The following is an 18,118-nucleotide window of genomic DNA, read 5'->3' as shown; positions in this document are numbered from 1 at the left end:
TTAACCGTAGATATAAATTAAGCGTTTGAAAACGAAGGTTTTTTTTTTAAATTAAAAATTAATTTTTTTTTCATGTTTTCCAAATTATTTTAATATATTAATATAACAAATAATAATTTTTTAAAAAATATTATTATAACACATTCTCATTCACAATGTAGAATATCAAATGGGTTTCTAGTTCCATTAACCGGAACCCAGGTAAACACAGAGCCCAAATGGAGGCAAGCCTTGAGAAAAATATTTGCCGGCCAACCGGCATTGGGAAAAGGCAGTGAGGCCACAAATGGCGCCCCCTTCCTTGATTAAACACAAGTAATTCGAAAGAAGCAAAGCATGTTTCTGTCAAATTATCCACCATCAGAAGATGCAAAATTTGAGACAGTGAAGGCAGTGGCCAATACATCTCTATCTATCTATCTATCTACCATCAATCAAAAAATAAACTCAAGTTTCTTCATCTAATGTAACTGTTTCTTTTATTGCAAGATCAATGAGAATCTTACACTATGCAGCTATCATAGCAAATGTTTCTCAACAACAGTCCGGCCAAACTTCTCTTGGACATCCTTTGGAGTTTCAATCTGGAAATAGCAAAGATAAAACAGTGATCACAAAACCTGAAATAGAGGGAGGGGGAGAGATGTGTGAGAGAGAGAGATGTCCATCATCTAGGCAGACTGGATTACTTACAGCATTCAGAGCTTTAAAGAGAGCCCTGACAGTGTTATAAGGATTCCTAGAACCAATGACCTGCAAAAAAGTCCAAGCTTTCGATTAAAACTCCAGAGCATAGGAGGTGTGCTAGTGACTCAGATTTGGCTAATAAGATCTTTACCTTGGATTTAACATTTTTGAAACCAGCTAAATTCAAAATGGCCTTGACAGTTTTTCCTGCTTTCATGCCTGTTCTAGTTGGGGCAGGCCACAGGTACAGCTACGAGGCACAGACAAATAGAAATAAAAACTAGTAAAAAGGAGGAAAAGGGATAAACTTGAGAGAGAGAGCGTTGGAAAATGAGAGACGGGGAAAAGCAAAAACCTTGGTTTTCTTGTACTGTGTTTGTACTGCATTTGCAATTGTATGCTCCTCATGGCGCTCTATGTAGTGGAGATTCTGGAAGCATTTCTCACGTGCCTGTTTGTTCAATCAAATTAGTTCACTATTCCAAATATCTCAGACACATAAAGGCAATTGACAACTCGGGCTATTACAATTAAACAGAAAGCAAAAATAAAAAAATAGGAGCCTCTGAACACCCAATTTTCGCAACATAGGTCAATTTCTAAAATGTGGTGCGACCTCTTTCCACATACATTCCTTTAATGATTATAGCCTTTTCAAGAGGGTAAGAGGGGCAACAAAATGAAATGGAATCAGAACTGCATGCATTCCTTAGCTGCCCTGGCTTCACTGGTAGAATCAGAGAGGAGGGGGGGGTGTTAAATGAAGCCATCGAAGAAGGTTAGGCTACAAGAGACGAATGAGTTCAATACAAGAAAATCTTGATGATATGATACTAGATGAATGAAATAATGAAGCACATTAGTCTGTCAAGGGAAAAGAGAACAAATAACTTCACCATTAAAAAGCAACATTATTCAAGGCCAAAAGCATCAAATTTATCACCAAGCACTGACCATTACAAAGTGCTGTGGAACTTGGAAATCTTGATTGCCATTTACTGGTAGAGGAGTACTTACTCCCTTGGAGAACTTATCCAAATTTTTATTACTCCCTTTATCCAATAAACAAAAACACATGAATTCCAAAACAGACACAAATTAACAAGATGTTTTGAAGAAATAGGAGGGCAGATCAAAGTAACACTCCTGCCTGAATGACAATGACTCACAAATAAAACCAAGAATATCAATATCAAGATCGAATAGGTAAATCTCATGACAATCCTGAAATGCTAGAATATATATACTGTGGGCAGCGAGACATGTAGTAGTCTAACTAAAACACATTTTGGCATGCACAAGAGCTCACACAGAATTTTCCGTTTGATTGCTCACAAAATATAATCTGCAACACTAATCCACAACAATGAACAGCAAGCATCTTTAATCCATCATCAACTGAGAAGGCATTGTCGCCACAAAAGGGCTAAAAATGAATGATACAGACCCTTTTTTATTTTCTCATACAGTTATACTCTTCTATGCCAATGTAAGTGGGGAGAGCAAGAAAGCCTAGGAATAGCCAAGAGGCATCATATACTACACAATGAAAAATATTGTACATATGAAGGAGCATCCAAGCTCAGAAGTATCTCAAAAACATCCATGCATTACACACCTTCGGGGACAACAAGCATTCTATGTTTGTGTCATAATGATGGCAGAAGATCGCAATCATAGCAACATGTACGGGATTTAGATCAAAATCTGATTTATGCTAGGCCCACAAAATGGCGAAGAAAGAAAAAGAAAGCCTGCAGACTAGCAATAATGTGTGCGCCATGTAAAAAAAGGCAATAAATATCACTATAATAAAATAATAACATTTTAAATAAAATAACAACACTATGAATTACCTTCTGGATAGCAACATGGACTCTCGGGCCTTTAGCTTTAGCAAAACCAATAACACCGTGATAGTTACCACAAGCTAACATAGCAGTGTACTTGACCACTCGCCCTCCCTGGGTCAAAAAAAAAATTTCAGTAACAATTCTACATAGACTGCTCATTAATCAAAGGCCTCAACTGGTAAGGCAGTAATACCTTGGTAACTTTACAAGTTCGATTCACATTGATCACTCTGTCATCAAAACCCTGTCAATATTGAATAACATTTTGGATCATATATGGAGCATAAAACTTACCAACAATACCAAATAAATACAGAAAATGAAAATACAAAGAATTAGTATTGTGAAGCATGACTAAAATGATGCCAAAAGTGGTGACGCAACAATCGAAAGAAATCTTATTGTAGATAAATCAGCCTAGATACTTAAGGAAGAAGGCAACCACCATACACGATGTACATGGATATGAACTTAAAATTGTAAGGGTAACATCTTCATCCAAAAACTTAGAGACACAGTGCGCATTCACAACCAAAGATTTTAAAGGTTGAAATTGACGGAACTGACATAGCTCAAGCAGCTATAAAATAGGTACCTAGAAATAGAAAGCAAGTACTTACTTTCCGGTACATTGGTCTTCTTTTCTTTTCTGTCAAAGAATTTCTCTGCTCCGCAAGATTCCTTATCTCCTCCTCAAGAGCCTTCCCCTTCTTTCCAAAAGTATAATCCAACTCCGCTAACTTCTCTTCCAGTTTCTTGTCAATCTCATTCAGCTTCTCTAGCAGTATATCATCCCTCTCCTTCATGTCATCAAACTCATCCTCCTCGTCCTCATCATCCTCATCCTCCTTGCCCCCATCATCCTCATCCTCCTTGCCCTCAACATCCACACCTGGTGTTTTTTTCTTTTGCTTCTCAGATTCAGCATCTTCTAAGGCATGGCCACCTGGTGCCACTCCTGCACGTTGAAAATATCCATAATTGGCAGGATTATTAGGATCATAAGCTTCCTTCCACTCCACCAATCTCATTGCCTTGTTTAATTTGTGTTGAAGGATAAATTTATCCTTTCCTTCTGCTACCTTCAAAAGATCAATCAAATCTCCAATCACTCTATACTCAGGACGAAGCCGAAAATGTTTTTGCTCAAAATTGTCAATTTTCTTCATCCATTTGAATGCATCATCAAGTGTCTCTGACAATAAAAAAACAATTACTCAAAATCATCACAACCCATTACATATCCACAATAACATTACTTAAATAACAAACCGAATATCAAGAGCAACAATTTTATCGCATACCAGCATCAGCGAAGTTCTTGACTAACTCTTCGTGTTTGTCAAACTTCTTTAAAAAAAGTTCATCTCTTTTCTTAGCAGCATCAGTAGAAAACCAGCTATCATCGTCACTATCCGAATCAATAGCTTCATTTTCATAAACTTCCGGCTTACCTGCATCCTTTTGAATCTTTTTCTCTAATTTTTCTATCAATGGACCCACACCCAAGTAATCTTCTTCATCTTCTGCATCAATGTCTTTAGTATCGAGACCATTTCGCCTTCTTGCCTCTCTTTCCTTCTGTTTCTCGCGCTCTAGCTCAGTCAGAAGTTCCCGGGCTACACTGGAGGAGGCACCAGAGAAAGTTGAGAAATGGGTTTTGGAGAAATGTGAGAGTGAGTGTGTTTGGGCGCTGGGAAAGTGGGGGAAAGTCGAGATTTTCCGGGAAAGTTGGGGTATTGGAGGTTTTCTAGGTTTTTTCAGGGACTGATAGAGGAGTAAGCGAGACCATGATTTAGGGTTCATTTGTTCCTTTCTGACCTTTTCCGTTCAGGTGTTCGTTATGGAATCATTTGAGACTTGAGAGCAAGAAGAGACTAAGAGAAAAACCTGTCTGCTAGGGTTCTACGACCTTTTCTTTTTCTAAGCCCTAAAGGCCCCAATAGGGCCCAAAGCTGGCTTTCGATTACAGTGTCAAGCCTTCGAAGATATCCGGAAATGGAAAGCATTTCTTCCTCACTGAACTCTTCAAATTGCTTAAATCGAATCCCTCTACTGTGTTTTGGTTTGATTGAGTCCCTTTATGGAACGAATGTGGTTCCTCCATATGACAGGACCATTAATCAATAAAAATAAAGAATAAATAATTGGAATGTATCCATTTTGTAATAATAATAATAATAATAAAATTCATTAAATAATGATTCCAAGCTAAAACTTTTTTTGAAAAAAATTATTATAGCTCAATTAGTTAGTTAATAGATCTAAATGATGTTAGGACTTTTCTTTAAGAAAAATTTAACAAACTTGAAAATTCAAGTTGAAGTTGATAATAATAAAAATTTTATGGAATAAAAAAATAATTCACAAAGATCTAATTAAAAAAAGATAAAAGAAAATTTTTAAATAGATTCAAGGTAGCTTATGTCTTTAATAAGTTAATAGGAAGTTTGAATAAATTTTTCCATAACCTTGGAATTTTACTTAGCTAATGCTAAAATGAAATGTAAATTCAAACTTAAATTTAAAAGATATTAATTTGATAATTTTAAATTTAAATAAAACTAAATGTTGGTGGTATATTAAGATAAAAATTGTCACAATTCCACTCCTATTAAAAAAACCATGTTAGGATTATGATAGGATCCCTTAGCTATCTTACTTCAATTTTCTTTTATCAAATAATTGTAGAAAGTTACCTATAGCTAGAAACTCTAAATGGTAAGCCACCTTTTCTATATTTGATTGTATTTAAATAACTTGTGGTATTTGTAAGCTAGCTTTTGATTTTTTTTCTAGTGCATGCTTAATTGACAATACAATCAAAGTTTAAGGTATCTAATCTCCTTTTTTTAATTCAAGTTTTTTTTTTATATGGTCTACATGCGTCTTATGTCTTTTTTGTGCTTTACATAAGTTTAATTTGATATTTTATAATAGAGTTGCTTGATCTTTTAAGTATTTTTTTCAACTTAAGAAACCTTCTTTATCAAGATCAAGTGTTTTTTTCAACTTAAGAAACCTTCTTTATATTGATAAGTGTTTCCATAAGATCATTATAGATGGATGTCTTAAATTTGATATGTAGAGGATCCTCCCTTTTAAACCTAGAAAAATCTAACTTTAATGGCCTTAATTGAATCAAGTTGTTGTTGGATAATTCAACTTTAAGTCGATGATGTCCATTTAACTTTTAAACCTGAAAAAATCTAACTTCATTAGTTTTTCATATTTAACATAATTATAAAAATAAAACATCATTTTAATTAATCTAACTCATAAAACTTAAAATTCAATATTCTACACATTACTAACTAAGCTTCAATTTATGCTAAAATAAAAAACCAATCATGGTGAAAGTGATTCTTACCTTCCAAACACAAGATATCAAAGAAATATTACAAAGAAAATCAAGCTTTCATCACCTTTTCTTCGTTCTCCCTTTGACTTTTAAAATTCTCATTTTAAAGTTTAAAAATTCAATAAAAACCTTTAAATTTCTAGTTTAGATCGTCTAAACCTCTTTTTTTGGTCTCTTAATCTACCTTAAATTCATGTTTTTCTCTCGTGATTTGATGAAAAGGTGAAATCATGTTTTTCTCTCGTGATTTGATGAAAAAGTGAAAAAAAAAAACCCTAGCTCTTCTTCCTTGTTGAATTGCAAGCCATGGCTTAAGATATAGCTATTTATAAAGTCACAATTTAAGTTATTTACTACAATACTTTTATGTTTAGCTCATGTGTTTTATTTTTAATTTAACTAAATACTCTATCTTAGTCCACTTTAAAAATATTGCACTTAAAAGTTTATTTAATAAAAATTTCTTTTCAATTATTTATTTTTCTTCCATTCTAAATTTTAAATTTACTCTTTCCATCATTGGGTTTAATTTTCAATATTTTTTTAAGACCATAAAATTTTAAAACATAGGTTTACATTTGAAATCTATATGGCATTTCATATTTAATAGCTTTCAAATTTAATTTTCTAACAAGTATAGTAACAACAACAATAACACAACTTCCATTATCAATAAACATACTATATAACTTATTATTTATGTGACATCTAGTGTGAAATATGTTCTTTATTTGTTGCTTTACATTATCCTTTTGAATCTAAATATTAAATATTCTTCTAATCATTAAAATCTTTCCATTAGTTGGATATTCAACATCACTATAGTCCTTAAGTGGTGGCATTTCATTCTTTTTGAATTTGTCTGTTTCAAATTTTATGTCTCTATGCTTCCTTATAACCATAATCATTTTGTTTGGATATTGTGAATCTATATGTCCACACCCAAAACATCTAAAACCCTTAATATCACGATTATGATTAGATTAGATATTAACTTTACCTTTTATTTTAATGGTCGAATTTTTTCTCCTAGCCTTAGATGATTTGGCTTTATTGCCTATAATGTTTGATTTTGATGTGGCAATCTTCTCTTACTTATAATTCTACATCCAAGCTTAAATGAAATCTTCATTACCTTATTGATACTATCCTTTTCTTGAACTACCTCTCTATTTCATAGCTATATTAATCATATCTTGAAGTTCAATATAATGTTGTAACTCAACTACATTAGCTATATTTTTATTCAATTCATTCAAAATCTTATCATTGTAGCTTTTCTATCCTTCACAACATTAACTCTAATCATGAAAATCTTTATTTTTTTGTGGTAATCCTTTACACTCATAGAACCATGAAACAAATTTGCAATCTTTAATATAATTCTTTATAATAATGGCTAAGAACAAATCTCTTTCTCATTAGTGCTTTTATCTCATTCCAAGTCTTTTTAGGTCTCTCTCCGTTTCTCTTTCTTAAAACAAGTTGATCTTATCAAATAATGCATAGTTAGTAAATATAATAGCAATAAGTTTTACTCTTTTTACCTCAAAGTAATAGTGGCAACAAAAAATCAACACCATTTTTTTTCCAATCTAAATAAGCTTTCAAATTGTTTTTGCCTTGAAAAGCTATAATCTTCATCTTAATGCTACCCAAATCTCTATCTAAACTATTTCAAAATCTATCCTTCCTATCTTCTCTCTTATGGCTGAATTACTCAAGTGACTGTACTATTGTTTAAAATGTCATGTAGTCAATCATTTGGTTACACATGTCATTATTATATTAATATAAGTACATATTTATTATTAATAAATGCTTAATTTATCTTTGACATTCATATAATATTAGATTAATGAATTTAGAGTAAATTTAAAGTTCATAAGATAAAAATATATTGCAAAGAAAATTATAGAGTTGTTATAATCATAAAATTTTTTATTGCATCAAAGCATTGTTTCTAAAATGTTCTTGGTCGTGCTCTCTTAAATATTGAGCATTCATTAAAGTCATAGGAACTAAAACATATTATATTCTTTCCTTTATGAAAGGAAGTAGTTGTTCTTATAAGATATACTTAAAACTAATATGTAAGTGCTTATCATAATATATGTATACTAAATTAACTATATGAGAATCCTATATGGAGATATTATATATGTATATGGAAAAACTTACGTAATAGATATATAAGTGATTCCTAAACTTAAGATCATTAAATTATCTTATATAAATAATGTTAGGTTTTGATCCTGTTACATGTTATCTTAATTGAGGTAACAAAATGACAGACATTAAGTATAATATAAACTATATGAAAGTACTTAAGTGATCAAGAAAGGATTTATTACCCTATGTAAATTAGAAAAAATATCTCATCTGTTCTAAAAAAGTATTGACTAAGAAATCATTGGCCAAGGTAAAATGAGATTTGAAAAAAAAATTCAAATCTTATTCAAACGATCAATAACTATTATATATAGAATAAACATGATTTAACATGGTAGATATACTACATGTTTTAATATTAAATCAGAATATTATTGATAAAAAGATATTAATTACACTAAGAAACCGGTCACTAAAAGATTAAGTAATATTTTAGGGATCATGACACGTTGTTAAACGATATAGCTAATTTTCAAATACAAATTAATCAAATGTTGAATTGATAATAAATTAAATTATTTAATTTATTTAATTCTATTTAATTAAAATTAAAATTTATATTTGGGTTAACATATTAGAAACCTAATAGGTCACACATATTAAGAATCATTAGTCAGAAATTAAATTGGAATAATTTAATTAAGTATGAATTAATTAAAATATATTTTAGAAATTAAGGACTATAATATAATTAACAGAGAGACTTGATTAAAATATCTTCAACTAGAAATTATATTTCTGGACTTAGAAAAAAAAATTAAGGACTTGATTGAGTTAATTTTTAAAATTATTCTAAATTAATATATTGATATTTGACTAATTTTTAAGATTTTTTATATTTTCCTATATATAGTAAGATTTGCATGATATTTTTTAAGAGTTGTTAGTTAGACAGAAAAATTATGCAAACACAAAATTAAAGCTAACACTTTAGGCATAGCAATCATTTTCTTTTAAATAAGAATTTAGAAGATTTTTTCTTGGTGGTTTGTGTGGATTAATGTTAAAGACTTAATAATTTGACTGCTTATGGTTTGTAACAACTTAACCTTTAAAATAATAATTCAAAACTGAAAAAATCAAATTTTCTGATAATAAATCTCTAAATAACTCTAGATCTATCTAATGAGATCTTAGGGACTCCCAAATAATTTTATTTTATTATTTCTACTACGTATATGACATTCAGAAACCTAACATACACATCCTTAAGCTTCTGGTTTCTATGTGAGTGAAACCTAACATAATAGTTATCATGAAAATCCTTGGCCTCCTCATTTATATTTATTATTTTAGATTCTTTTAGGGGTGAATAAGCTCGTCTCACAAACCTTTTTTTCCTTCCAAACCTTTGTGATATGACTCATCTAAAAAACTAGCCACTTTGGTTCTTAAACTAGTCATCCCACTCATGAATTCAATAAACCTTGTGTTCATCAACTCTAATTATTATTGCATAACCAAATAACTTCATTCAAGATTATTCTTATTTTTTGGTGGTGATGATCTACTCTTTATTGACATCATGTAAACTGAAAATTAAATTAGTAGCAATACATAATATATATATATATATATATATAAAGTTTTGGCTTTTCATTTAAGATGCTCTCCTTCGACTTTTACTACTCAATTCTCAAGATTCCATATCTTTAAGAAACTAGTTCATAACAAATCAAATATTAATATCTTAATGATACAATTAAATAATATAAAGACTCAAGAATTAATAAAGACTAAAAACTATCATTACCTATGAATATAAAAACACGGGTATCGATACGAATTCAAGCGAAATATGAACAATACAAAGATAAAAAAAATACAAAAATTAACTAATGGAATAAGATTTAAATGACTCAAAATAACAGAAGCACTTACACACACGCGCACATGATGGCTAACACTAAAAAAACAATGATGCAATAACTAGATGTTTTTTGTTATTGTTGTTGTAATTTTCAAAAAACCCATCTAAGTAAACATAAAATATCCCAAATCAAGATTTAACTCTAAGAAACCCCAAAAATCAAGATTTAAGGCACACCCTAAAAATCTCTTTTTTTTGTGATTTTTTTTGTTTTTTTATAAGACTTTATTTAACCAAGATCGCAAATAATTTCTATTTTTTAAAAAAAAAAATAGATGCCACAACTAATTTTTAGAGAAGATAAATAATTTGACAAAAATAGAGCATATGAAAAACTCAAAGATAAAAGATATATAACCTGATTTAAAGTCTTATTTTGATATCAATTGATAAGAACCCCGTGGATATAAAGATCCAAAAACTCATAATCAAATTAACTCTTCAAACAAAAAGGTAATATCAAGTTTGTAATTGAACTTGACACAACAATAATTTGTACCTAGATACCAATACTATAAGTAACGAAAGCCTTACCTAAAACTTATAAAGAGATGTGAACTAGAAGTATAAAAAATATTATAAAGCTTGATTAATTATTTGATAAGTCAGAGTAGTTAAATGAAGAATTAAAAAGTATGAGCAAAACCTCGCACAATAATAATTGTTAAAATCAAAGTCTTTCCTTAAAAAAAAGCTCTAAATACACGCTAAATGATTTTATTTACAATATGCAAAAATATCCTAAATAATACTAGAAAAATAATAAAAGAATTCTAAATAAAATAGAAAAAAGAATCATAAATCAACAAAATAATAAAAGAATTCTAAATAAAATAAAAAAAAGAATCATAAATCAACAGCAAAAACTAACTCAATTCTCACATAGTAGCTTATGAATCTTATTATAAGGCCATACCAATATTCGATTGCCATGAAATTTTAAAATAATATAGAGAAGACCTCTAAAAACTTGTGGTAAAATTTTGGCATAATACAATGGTCAAATGAAAAATTATGTTTGTTAGAGTAAAATTATACATTCAAAAAAATAAGTCTTTAACTGTTGAAGTTAATTAACTCATAAAGTAAATAGATCGAACCATTTTTATGCATGAATTAATTTGACTAAGGTTTTATATTCACTTATTGATGTATCCTCCATAAAACCCATCTTAACCCAAATATTCTGAATAAACCCATTTAATATATTTTTTAGCTTCGTTGCCTTTTATCATGTAATTAACCTAATTAAAAATTACAATTAATCTTTTGGTGCAATCTTGATTGTATCACCTTTGTTTTACTTCACACACACATGTATGCGTATCACCTTTGTTTTACTTCACACACACACACATGTATGTTAAAATTCTATTATATTATTAGTATGCATGTTACATCTTTGATTTGATATCAATTGCAAGTTTGAATACATGCTTGGTATGCATACTAGAATTCTATTATTATATTTGTGTTAAAGTATGTTTGCCATGAATTTTTAATTTACTTACTTATAGATTTAAAATTTTACAAAATTTAGAATATCTTCTATGTTTTAAATGCTTTTGTTATAATAAACTAAACATCCTTATACAAGTATAATTATTTTTGAAAAACAATTCCGTGCATTGTAATTATCTCTAAGGCTAACTATCATCTTAATGTATAACTTCTTTTTTTTTCAAGTATCATCAGCAAGTTTATAGAGAAGTTTTATATTGCTTGTATTTACCACTTGTATACTAATAATAGATCTAACAATGAGAACATGCAATTAAATAGAAGGTGATTTGATAAGAAATAAGAACTCTGTTGTTTAATTTAGTTTCTGAAAGATTCTAAAATTAAAATGTCATAGTGTATAAGAGATATGATATTTGAATGCCATATTTTTATTTATTTATTTATTTATTTTGTGATCTCTCTATTTTCAGATCGATGCCTTCTTTTTAGATATTTTATGAGAATGTTTAACTTCTAACTACAAGGATTCATCTAGTAAATAAAAACCCATTAATTTTAACTCTAAAGAATTCATAGAATGACCTATACAAATTACTAGATGCCCTTTCTTATCAAATATAAAAGTTTAGCCTATATCTATAGTACTCTAAATTCTAACCAAAATAAATGTAAATATATGACAAAACATAATAAGTTATTGATTCCTCATTCTTCTTATTATAATGCTATTTGGTCATGTCAATTTATGCAAGATATAGGAATTATCTTATTTAATTGCTAAAGTACTTTTGTTTTTTGTTAATAAACAATTGAGAAAAACCTTTGATTTTATTATACACATAGTTTTTCAATTAGGTTGTTGCTTTTGTACCTACAAGATTATAACAAAATTTACCCTTTAATAGCTCAAGTCAAATGGTTTTAATTGAGATTTATAATTCATTAAAAAAACCTCACTATACTTCTAAGAACTCCTAAATTAACTACATTACAAATATATAAACAACAACTCCACTTCTTATGTTTCTTTTTATTCAACTATTTATTTGCTATGTTGATATCTCCTATAAACTCTGTAATTATATAATTTTGTTCAAAATAAAGCAACTTTAAAGAAATGTTGTTATACTCTTCATTACATTTTAATCCTTAATTTCTAAAATTTATTTACAATCAAGTCACACATGATTAATCATCTTATTTTAATTTTTGATTAATAATTTTTATATGTGTAACCTATTAGATTCTCTAACAGATATAAATCATAAACCTAAATTAAATTAAATTAAAAAAATTAATTTATTATCAACTCAACAATTAATATATTTATATTTAAAGATCAAGTATAATGTTTAACAACCTATCATGATCTTTAAATATTAAAAAAATCATAAATAATTCAACTTAACTTTTCAATAACTAATTTCTCAATGTAATGATTATCCCTTCACCATGAATGTATCGATTTAGATATTATAGCATGAAGTATATTTGTTTTGTTAAATCATGTTAGTTTTCAACATTATAGTCAATAATTCCTTAAATAAGATTTTACAATTCTTTTCAAAACTTATTCGACCTTGAGAGCATATAAAATATTTTATCTAATTCACCTAGGATGATAAATCATCTTTTGATTACTTAAATATCTTCATATAATTTATGATATACTTAATATCTATCTGTTTGTTACTCTTAATTAGGACAACATGTGATCTTAATCAAAGCATAACATTTTTTATATAAAATAATTTAGTAATATCAAATTTAAGGATCACTTACACAATTATCATGTGCCTTTTCATAGATATAGATGATCTTTCTATATGAAATTCTCTTGCTTGTCAGTTTAATGTACATATCATTTAACAATCACTTACATATCAAATTCAAATATCCCTCATATTTTAGTTTATGAAAGCAACTATTTTTTTTATAATAAAAAAATATAATATAAATCAGTCTCATCAACTTTAATTAATATATAATTTTAATTAAACATTAATTAAGAACATTTATGAACAATACTTCAATACAATTAGAATATTGTAATTATAACTTCATAATTTTCTTTATAAATTTTTTTTGTTATGAACTTCAACTTTATTCTAAATTTATTAATTAAATATTAAATTTATTAGTCCAATACAAATAAATATTAAAAAAATTATTAACAATAAATATTTTTTACATAAATAAAATCAATGCTATAGTACATATTTACTCTTACTATCATGCTTCCTCCCTTGGATAATTTCTCTGACGTAATGCTATTACTACAGAGGAGGAAGCACCTCAACCGATGCGCTTTATGGACTCCACTTTCGGTATCTTAAATCTCCTGGAACTACTGTCTATCTCGTAGTTCCTCGAAGTAACATCATCAATTCAATTTCAAGCCCATTCCCCGCAGCTATATTTGTCAAAATCTGTAACCAATCTCTCTCCCTTCAGAAGCCATTGGTCATGCTCAGTGAACTTGGCAAACAATTCTTCAGTTTATGACTACTGATCACCACGCATTCAATTGCTAATTCTATTTGCTGCTTTTGATGTTAGCCCTGTTATTATCAGCAGCTTGTATTCGGGTAGCAGGCCGTCACTCTTGCTCTATCCTGGGATTTGAAGAAACAATAACATCACAAATACATGTAGGAGCTTTGATAGAACACTTCACCAATAATCTGAAATTAATTGTACATTTTATTTAACTTGCAAGAATTATTTGCTCCTCTCAGGTAACTTCAATGCGCTTTGGTATAGGTCAACCAATAATATTGTATTATTACAATATCAATTACAACATACTCATCCTAATTTTTATCTCAAAGTGCAAACGAATGTGATTCCCATACAGCATCCTCTCCAGTTATAATTTTTATCTCAAAGTGCAAACGAATGTAGCAAATTTCCATAGCCAGACTAGTAGCAAACTTAAACCAAGGGCTGGAGTAGTAATCTTAACTGAGCACTGGCATCTCAACAGTGATCGGTGAAGATGAGTTTTCATAAAACGTAAAACAGTCAAGATGATAGATCAGGTTGCTTCATCTTATTTACGCGCCATTGGAGCATGACTTAGGAATTCAAGAGCCAAAAATCAACTCTTTCAAAGACCTAAGAGGTGAGCTGTATCCATAAACTACAGTGTCTCTCCACAAAGCCATACCTGTAATGAAGGGAAACTTTTATGTTCAGCGCTATCACAAGCTCCGCATAAGTGTAGAATATTGCTTACTTGCCCACTATTTTCTGGGCATGTGGGGTTGGGTCGCAGGGGCAGAGTAGGGAGTTATCTATGCTAAATTCCAAACATAAACTATACAAGGAGAGGGGCTACCTATCCAGGAAACCAAACCAGCTGTTGCTGCCAAAAGAAATTTCCCACTGACGCTGTTGAAACTGCATCATAATTGAAGTTCTTCAGTTGCTAAGTCTGAAAAAAAGAAAAATAGCTAGCAATTGCAGATGAAGATTCACTAACAGAAGATAACTTACTAGTACATGCATAAAATATTCCCATAACCATAGAAAAGGGAAGCCCATGTAGAACCAGTGAACCTGCAAAAGGTGAACATGCATCTGTCAGATCCGGAAATTAATCTCAAGATGGATAATCTAATGCACTGAAATATCAAAGACATATCAAGAAGATGAAGTGTTTAATATGATTAGTGCCCCCCTAGAGTGTATAGATTAAGATTTATAAATCAGAAGTGTCATTATTAACCTGGCAACAGAGCAGCCTCCTCACCATTCTCACTATGAAAAAAGACTAACTTTACCTACAAAAGCCATTTCTCTCATTTTCTTCCCCAACCCCACCCGTGTTTTCAGGATTTTAATAAAAACTTTTGTGTTGATGTCATTTTACTATTCTTTGGTGATGAATTACTGTTAGCAGCTCTCAGTTATGGAGCATTGTGGTGATACACAACTGATGAGTAAAGTTCTTGTCAAATAAAATACAATGTTGAGACATGTCTAAACAATGTAGCAGACTGGTCGGAGTCCCTTTTCCTGACTCCTTTTTGTAGTCAAGAAAAGCAAGCATATTGAGAATTCTCAAGAGTTGAGAGTATTAAAAATGAAGTAAATCAACGATACTTATTATAGGAATAAGGTATTAGCATGTGAGATGATCACTGAAAAACTAAGATTGCTTATAACTATCAAATTTTAGAAAGTTTAGCATTAACATGGGTATATCTTATCTGTAGAAAAATGAGAGGCATGGAGAATGATGGGGTAAAAAGCAGTACCACATGAAGTCACGAGTAAAAAGGGCACGAGGGATCATAAGTCCATTTCCAATCATAGCAAGCAGCATTGAGAAAGCCGATAAACCTTTAATATTATCAGGATTCAGGAAATTCGTCCACTGAATGAGAAGCATGAGTCTTGGTCAGGGATGCAAAGATGAAATGCCTGATTTGATAAGCCAAATTCTCAGAGAAAGACCACATGTATTACCATTTGTGACACTGGCATCCACATGAAGAGAAGTGTTGCTGTCCATCCAGATATTCCTCCAACAAATTTTACACCTTTTTCAGAGAGTTTTCCTGTTCGTGCCTGCAAAACTTAGCAGGTAAGTCTAAAGGGGTGCTGAATCAAAAGGAAGATTTCCTGTAAAAAACAAAGAAAGGGGAAGGAAATTGCAAAATTATAAATCTAAACACGAGTTTCAAACAGGTTTGCTAGGCATCACGAGCTAATTAATTCAGTATCATCTCATTGTCATTACTCATTAAAAGCCTGAAATCTTAAAAACCATTATAGACATGTAGGATGCAGGCATGAACATATTTGCTATCAGCTATAAAATTTGTACTCAATCGGTCCTCTTTACGAATGTTTACAGCATCGCCCATCATTTGAGCTTAAGTTAGTAAAACTTAGAAGCAAATTCCATTCAAACAGAATTAAATCATCCACTTCTACATGCTTTCTCTTTGCTAATCTTTAAGAGTCAAACATGACTAACCAAAGGCTGAATAAAACCCAAAAAGCTTACCATGACAACAGCTGCGATTGCTGTGACAAAAGATATTACCCCTGGCAAAATGGAGTTTGGTATATATGGGACAAATGTAGACCACATAACCTGCAGTCAAATTTACAAAACCATTGAAATAATATTTCATGAATACTTAAAAGAGTATATCGATATTTTTAATCCCACAACAGCCAAGATGAACACATAAAGATGAGAAAAGGCATAGGTGCATAGGTATTTAGAGGTGTGTAAAGGTGAGACAGAAAATGGGGTACCTGAGGGAGGACCGACAATCCACAAACAGTGATAAAATCTTCCCAAAAGCGCCAGATTCCAGCACTGAGCATTCCAAAGTAATTCAAGAAATTTAATAGCAAGCCAGTTGCTACAACAACTGAAGTGACCATATAGTAAGGCAGAGGCATGGCCTCTGCCATTGCAAGCTGGGCAATTACAACGTAAATCGAAACCACTCCCAGTGTCTGCACCACAATAACCTCGGTTTCCCTCTTTTTCGCAAAGTAGGAAAGCAATGAAAGGTTTCCAAGCAGCCCAGTTAACATCCCCTGCATTATGCAAACTCAGAGTTCCCCGTTTCAATACAGCTAATAAAACAGTCGTCTCAAAATGCCCATTTCAGGTCACGGGATAGCAATCATCCCATTTGATCATAAAAGGGAATGAGATAAAACAAAAGGTGGGAAATTATGGGTATCACTCAATTAATCAGGTATACGAAGAAGCTATGAGTGAGTAAAATAAATAGAAGAAAAGGAAGGGGGAAAGGTGAGAAAATTACCAGCCATGGTACAGCCAAAAGGGCAGTTTTATTTCCAGACATAAGATTTTTTGCATTGAGAATGATTTGAGGCATTTGGAGTAACAAAAAAGGGACATTTGATCCTCCAGAGAATTTGGCTGTCCAAGAGTCCCATTCTTCAATTTCCTTACTTCTACTATTCTTTACCTTCACTGTTGAACCCTTTTCAAAACACAAACAACAAAATCCTTAATCCAACACAAAGTCGTCACCATCAATACAAATCATAAGGTTTTAGAGTGAGCAGTAAATTACCTGGTCAAGAGGGTAAGGGACGTCAGAGTCAAGAGCAGGAACTGGAATGAGTCGGCGATGAAGTGAAGTCAGAGAGAGTGAGTGAAGATGGAGGAAAGCCTTGGATGGAAATGATTGAGTGTGCTGAGGAGGAGGGCAATTTGAGTGTAATGAGAAAGAGTGGCAGTGAGATGGTGCTGCTAGGAGTGACTTGTTAGCAGCAGCTGCTGCTAGTATCAGAGAATTTGCCATTTTCGTTTTTGAGGGAGAACCAGAGATTGAGAGAGGGAAAATCTTGCATATACTACAAAGGAAAGGAAAATGAAAAAATCAAGGTGGAGACTTGAGATTGGGCGGTGAGTGTTTACGAATCTCCAGGTGACATGTGGCTCCTTCCTTGCGGTGGGAAATAATACTTTTTATATAATGAAATACTTTTTTTCTTTCTTTTCTTGATTTGTAAATAAGAGGGTAACGCTTGAAATTAAAATCCTGCTTGGCACTGTGTTTCAGAGGGAGATATTTTTATATTTAAAATTATTTTAATATATTAATATAGAAAATAAATTTTTAAAAAAGACTGGCATCAGGTGTCGCCCTGTCCATATAATTGGTGTTCTAGAGAGATAGCACAGGAGTGCTTGAAATTAGCTTGTTT

The 18,118-nt window shown here is 30.8% G+C and overlaps 2 protein-coding genes across 2 annotated transcripts; both read right to left on the bottom strand.

Annotated features, from left to right (window-relative positions):
• Positions 1-204: 204 nt before the first annotated feature.
• On the bottom strand, positions 205-4,460 carry LOC105139615 (Ribosomal protein S5 family protein). The gene is made up of 8 exons (XM_011046116.1): positions 3,845-4,460; positions 3,161-3,735; positions 2,734-2,784; positions 2,544-2,651; positions 1,043-1,138; positions 839-937; positions 694-753; positions 205-584 (listed from the first exon to the last, which is right to left on the bottom strand). Exons 1-8 carry the CDS (start codon positions 4,344-4,346, stop codon positions 519-521), a joined length of 1,557 nt encoding a protein of 518 aa, XP_011044418.1. The 5' UTR covers positions 4,347-4,460; the 3' UTR covers positions 205-518.
• Positions 4,461-14,485: 10,025 nt separating this feature from the next.
• LOC105139614 (maltose excess protein 1, chloroplastic-like) lies at positions 14,486-17,828 on the bottom strand. Its single transcript, XM_011046115.1, has 9 exons — positions 17,482-17,828; positions 17,206-17,388; positions 16,682-16,972; positions 16,425-16,514; positions 15,881-15,982; positions 15,670-15,788; positions 14,906-14,968; positions 14,748-14,809; positions 14,486-14,576 (listed from the first exon to the last, which is right to left on the bottom strand). The coding sequence occupies exons 1-9, from the start codon at positions 17,710-17,712 to the stop codon at positions 14,494-14,496; spliced, it is 1,224 nt and encodes a 407-aa protein (XP_011044417.1). The 5' UTR covers positions 17,713-17,828; the 3' UTR covers positions 14,486-14,493.
• Between the last annotated feature and the right edge of the window lie 290 nt (positions 17,829-18,118).

The sequence above is a fragment of the Populus euphratica genome, unplaced genomic scaffold (assembly GCF_000495115.2).
Source record: "Populus euphratica unplaced genomic scaffold, PopEup_1.0 scaffold96.1, whole genome shotgun sequence".
NCBI lineage: Eukaryota > Viridiplantae > Streptophyta > Magnoliopsida > Malpighiales > Salicaceae > Populus > Populus euphratica.
The sequence above is the reverse complement of the archived record's forward strand: the minus strand, read 5'-3'. Positions and strand labels throughout refer to the sequence as shown.